Source organism: Papio anubis, chromosome 10 (assembly GCF_008728515.1).
Source record: "Papio anubis isolate 15944 chromosome 10, Panubis1.0, whole genome shotgun sequence".
Taxonomy (NCBI): domain Eukaryota; kingdom Metazoa; phylum Chordata; class Mammalia; order Primates; family Cercopithecidae; genus Papio; species Papio anubis.
Window position 1 is genome coordinate 100,281,450 of NC_044985.1, and position 5,078 is coordinate 100,286,527.

The 5,078-nt window shown below is 44.0% G+C and overlaps 1 protein-coding gene across 1 annotated transcript; it reads left to right on the top strand.

Moving 5' to 3' along the window:
- Positions 1 to 1,754: 1,754 nt before the first annotated feature.
- RPL37A (ribosomal protein L37a) lies at positions 1,755 to 4,654 on the top strand. The gene is made up of 4 exons (XM_003907927.5): positions 1,755 to 1,880; positions 2,277 to 2,405; positions 2,960 to 3,042; positions 4,383 to 4,654. The coding sequence occupies exons 1-4, from the start codon at positions 1,878 to 1,880 to the stop codon at positions 4,444 to 4,446; spliced, it is 279 nt and encodes a 92-aa protein (XP_003907976.1). The 5' UTR covers positions 1,755 to 1,877; the 3' UTR covers positions 4,447 to 4,654.
- Positions 4,655 to 5,078: the final 424 nt, after the last annotated feature.

Sequence of the window (5,078 nt, forward strand, 5' to 3'; positions counted from 1 at the left end):
CTAAAGCAATCCTCACATTTCAGCCTCCTGAGCAGCTAGAACCACAGGTGTGTGCCACCATACCTGGCTTATTATTTTTACTTTTTGTGGAGATGGGGTCTTGCTATATTGTCCAGGGTGCCTAGAACTCCTGGCCTCAAAGAATCCTTTGCAAGAGAGACTCTGTCTCAAAAATAAAAAACAAAAAACAAAAAAACAGAAAAAAGAAAGAATATAATAACTTGTCAGAGGTCCCACAGCTGGTAAATAGTTGTTTTGAACCCAGACTGAATCCAGAGCCTCTAAGTTCCTAATCATTACATGAGACTTCCTCTCTTTTTCTTAGTAATGAAGATAATCATTCCTATCATAAAGGATAATGGAAAATTAAATGAGCACATCCATATAAAATACTCAGTGCCTACCATGTGTTACCTTCCAACAACTGTAACCATATGAAGTGCATAGCTGTCTACAAGTTGCTGTGATTTGATTTATATATATTTTTTGAGACAGGCTCTCACTCTGTTGCCCAGGCTGGACTGCAGTGGTGTAATGACAGCTTAGCGCAGCCTCAACCTCCCAGGCTCAAGTGATCTTCTCACCTCAGCCCAGGTATGCAAGTTGATTTTAATATAATTGTGAGGAAAAGTGAACAGGTGCAAAATTATTTGAGACAGTTAATATTGTTAATATTAAGCTTCGGGAACGGAAGCTACTTGTTAGCAGAGTTCTGATTGGAATCAGGGCCACACAATGCCTTTCAGCTCTCATGGTCTTTCTTGATCCTCAAATCATGGATTCTCTCTTATAGTCTTATTCCAGTATTTTTCTGAGCTTCTTATCCTCTGGATTAGCCATCCCCTGAAAAAAGGCAGCCAAACTTCCTAGTGTGTGTGTTCTACATAAAGAAAGAAAATCATGTGTCTAGTCCCAGAACACACCCTCCCCACCCCGGGCCTCAACGAGAAATCCAGTTCTTCCCTGCTGACCCCTTTGAGAGACCTGGAGGGACAGAGAATTGATGGTGGGTAGAGGTTAAGATGTTAGAGTTTAAGGGTTCAGGCCTGGACCAGGAAGCTGCCTAACAGCCTAGTGTGGGGCCATGGGAGTGGGTTCTGAAATGAAGTGGAAGGCGGGCCATCCGCACTGAGATGGAGCAGCTGGAACACAAAACTCCAAGGTGACTGTTAACTTTTCCCCAGCCTTCCAATTTCAGACTTTCCTCAGGGAACGCCAGGCTCTTCTGAATTAGTCGCGGGCGGAACCATCGTCCTTTCCTTCAGAACTCTGATCAGTTTGAACTATCTAACTTCTTAATGTGGCTATACGATTGTTTGCTGCTGGCCTGCAACTTGTTCTGGGAGTGGAACTTTGGATTTTAGTCACTACTGTCGCTAGCATCCTGCAGTCAGCCACTTTTAGAGAGTATAATGCAGCAGGGAAAGAAATGAGATTTGGAATACAGACGGGGTTTCATCCTGCTGACCAGGCTGGTCTCGAACTCCTGACCCGCCCCGCCTCCCAAAGTGTTAGAATTAAGGCGTGAGCCACTGCGCCCGGCCCCACAGAGGTAAGATTTATGCACTTCTCCAAGCCAAGCGCTGTGCATCGAATGGAGGAACTCGTACCTTTGCAGGATTTTGTAATATATCTGAAATAATCTGGACGTGCTTCTGCTATGGTTGTTTGTCGCCATAGTTTGCAAATCCGGATAAACTTGGTGAGAGAGACACCTTACAATTGCAAATATTTCTCAGGAGGTCGCCGGAAAATGCCCGAACCATAGAGCTCAGTTCCTAGCTAGGCCTCCACCAGCCACTTCCGCTCGTCTGCCTAATACCGCGCCTGCGCACCGCATTTCTTCCTCTCTGGGCTCGGACCTAGTTCGCGACGACATGGTGAGTGCGGTTCTCTGTGCGGCCTAGGTCTCTATCTGCCTGCATCTGTCCTTGTTTTCTTCTCCCGCACCCGTCTCGTCACCTGCCTTGCCCCGTGTTCTCTCCTGTCTCCATGCCTTCGCAGGAGACACCACTGTCGGACGCTGCCCCACAGCGGAGGAGCGAGGCACCTTGGCTGGTCCTGGCGCGCTCCGGCCGGGTTAACGCCGGGCGTTCGGAGCGCGCGGCGAGCCCTGGGCGCTGGTTTTGTTGGGTTGAATTTAGGGAAAACTAGGTCACATGTAATTCACATGTCGGTCACCCGTCAGTGAGGTGGAGGAACGGTGTGTGGAGGCTCCGGGGCCTGCCTGGGTTCCAGGTCTAACTATCACTGGTTTCTCCCTTCACTCTAAACAGGCCAAACGTACCAAGAAAGTCGGGATCGTCGGTAAATACGGGACGCGCTATGGGGCCTCCCTCCGGAAAATGGTGAAGAAAATTGAAATCAGCCAGCACGCCAAGTACACTTGCTCTTTCTGTGGCAAAGTAAGTAAGGCAAAGTCTGGTGAGGGGAGAGGGAGGACAGGTTTCTTACCCAAGTGAGGTCTGACTTCAAGGTATTTTGTAAGCCGTGTGCTCGTGAGCAGTTAGAATTACTCGTGCCGTTCGTTGATCATGAGTTTTAAGATAGAAGTGTTGATGATAAGTTTAGATTTTGTGAAACGTTTTTCATTTAAAGAAAACCACTTAAAAGTTAATGGGTAAAATAATCATTTGACAGAGCGCCCCCAGCCTAAGCCAAACTTGCTTTGTGGGAAATGATTCCATCAGTTTTGTCTACTGATGTTTCTGTACCAACCCCCAAGATACCTAGTCTGTCCATCTAATACCATTCTACTTGTTCTGCGATTTTTGTTTGATAAAGGTTTGAATGTTTATGTGCAAAATACTACATTACAGCAATCCTTGTTTTTGTTTTTGAGGGAGGGAGGAAGGAAGGCTTTCACATCCTTGACAATAAGGTGAATCCAAATTTAGTCTTCTGGATGCTTGTACGATAAAATACTTGGTTCATGGTGAAAAGTGGTTCTCTTTTATAGACCAAGATGAAGAGACGAGCTGTGGGGATCTGGCACTGTGGTTCCTGCATGAAGACAGTGGCCGGCGGTGCCTGGACATACAAGTGAGTCTGTTTCCTTGTCCTTGTATTTCGAAGTGTGTGGGCCACATAGGCCCACATTCCAGGTTGTTGCTGGATGGACTCGTGTTAACACTTTCTCAGGACAGAGAGAATAAGGATGCCCTTGTATTTTCAGGATTCTTTTGTGGTGATTTATTTTCAGTTATTGAAAGAGTAAACACAAAACTACCAAAATAGAAGTCGGAAATCTATTTCACAGACTGCTTTAGAATTAGATGGTCACTGGGCACATAGTTGTGAACATTGTCATGATACTGTGCAGGTCCGTTAGTGGGGCTGAATCTGCTGAACGTTGATGTGCATTGCAAGTTTTGACAAAAATAGGTGAAGAGGTCAATTAGTTCAAAACTGTATTTGGAAACTTGAGGCCATCAGGACCACCGCAATTTCGTCTTTCTGAACAGTGTTAGACTCCTGCAGGTTTGTGAATCTGCAACTCAGTATCACTTGACAGGGCGATACTACAAACACTACACTACAAACCAGTGTCCAGACCTGTGTTGTCCAATACACTAAGCACATATATGGCTAGTGTAATTAAAGAATGGGATTTTAAGTTTCAGTCAATTTAAACTTAAACCAAAGTGGAAAATGTTGAAATACATACATATATATATACACACACACACACACACACCTTGTGGGGGTTTTTATTAGGGCAGAATGGAAAATGGGAACTAGAGTGCTTTCTTGGTTCTGATAGGAAAGTTAATTCGCATTTATATACTCACCATATAGGGTGGTGATTTTCAGGTATAGTTCCTGAATTTTGTGGTAAAACTTTTGTAGTCATTTCAGTAGCTGTCTTTCCCAAAGGCACTTTAGTGTCCACTCTATTTCCTTATTCATTGTTCTCACTGTACCATCTTGTAATTTATTCATTTCTTGTAATCTGTCCATTCCCTTTTAATAAGTTTGGGTCAGCCTCTTAGAACCATTTCTGTTTTGTGGGGTGGGGTAGGGGGAGTTAAAGCTTGCTTGTCCACAACTGAGTTCCTAAAAAAAAAAAAAAAAAAAAAAAACTGGTTGAGAAATCAGGTGCATGTGATTGCATGTCTAATTCTGCAAGATCCTGAAGGCATGGCTCTTAAAGGATGCCATCCTGTAGTTTAGAAGCCACTCATTTCGGGGGAGTAATCTAATGTTGGTTAGATGTTTGGATCGACTGCAGCAAAGTATTGGTAGAGCAGTCTATCTCAGTATAATTCTTTCCGGAAAAATTTGGGAAGAGACTTCACCACAAAAACGAGGCAGATTTACTTATTTGCCATTTTCTATGTTAACATGCTTAATTATGTTGGAAACTGAATCTTTCTTTCCAGTACCACTTCCGCTGTCACGGTAAAGTCCGCCATCAGAAGACTGAAGGAGTTGAAAGACCAGTAGACGCTCTTCTACTCTTTGAGACATCACTGGCCTATAATAAATGGGTTAATTTATGTAACAAAATTGCCTTGGCTTGTTAACTTTATTAGACATTCTGATGTTTGCATTGTGTAAATACTGTTGTATTGGAAAAGCATGCCAAGATGGAATATTGAAATTCAGTCTCCTTTTTAGTAGTCAAATGGTAAAATGCAGCATAAGAATGTAAGTCTTCAAGTTAGATATGTGTATTAGCTTTTTATAAGTCTGCTCTTGCCAGTTTGACTTTGAGATACATTGGAGCCAACTGTGAACTTTAGTTTTTAAATTACAGTTAATATTTTTTTTGTTTGTTTTCTAGGCGGGTCTTTGTTACCCAGGCTGGAGTGCAGTGTACTGATCTTGGCCCACTGCAACCCCCACCTCTTAGGTTCAAGCGATTCTCCTGCCTCAGCCTCCCGAGTAGCTGGGATTACAGTCACGCACCACCATGCCCAGCTAATTTTTGTATTTTGAGTAGAGATGAGGTTTTCGCCACATTGGCCAGGCTGGTCTTGAACTGACCTCAAGTGATCCATCTGCCTTGGCCTCCCAGAGTGCTGGGATTACAGGCGTGAGCCACCAAGCCCAGCCTTACAGTCCAGTATTTTTAT

What these genes read in the sequence shown, in the direction of transcription:
- RPL37A (XM_003907927.5), top strand. An exon ending in CTTGCTCTTTCTGTGGCAAA is followed by an intron (nt 2,406 to 2,959) that starts GTAAGTAAGGCA and finishes TCTCTTTTATAG; the next exon opens with ACCAAGATGAAGAGACGAGC. An exon ending in GGCGGTGCCTGGACATACAA is followed by an intron (nt 3,043 to 4,382) that starts GTGAGTCTGTTT and finishes CTTTCTTTCCAG; the next exon opens with TACCACTTCCGCTGTCACGG.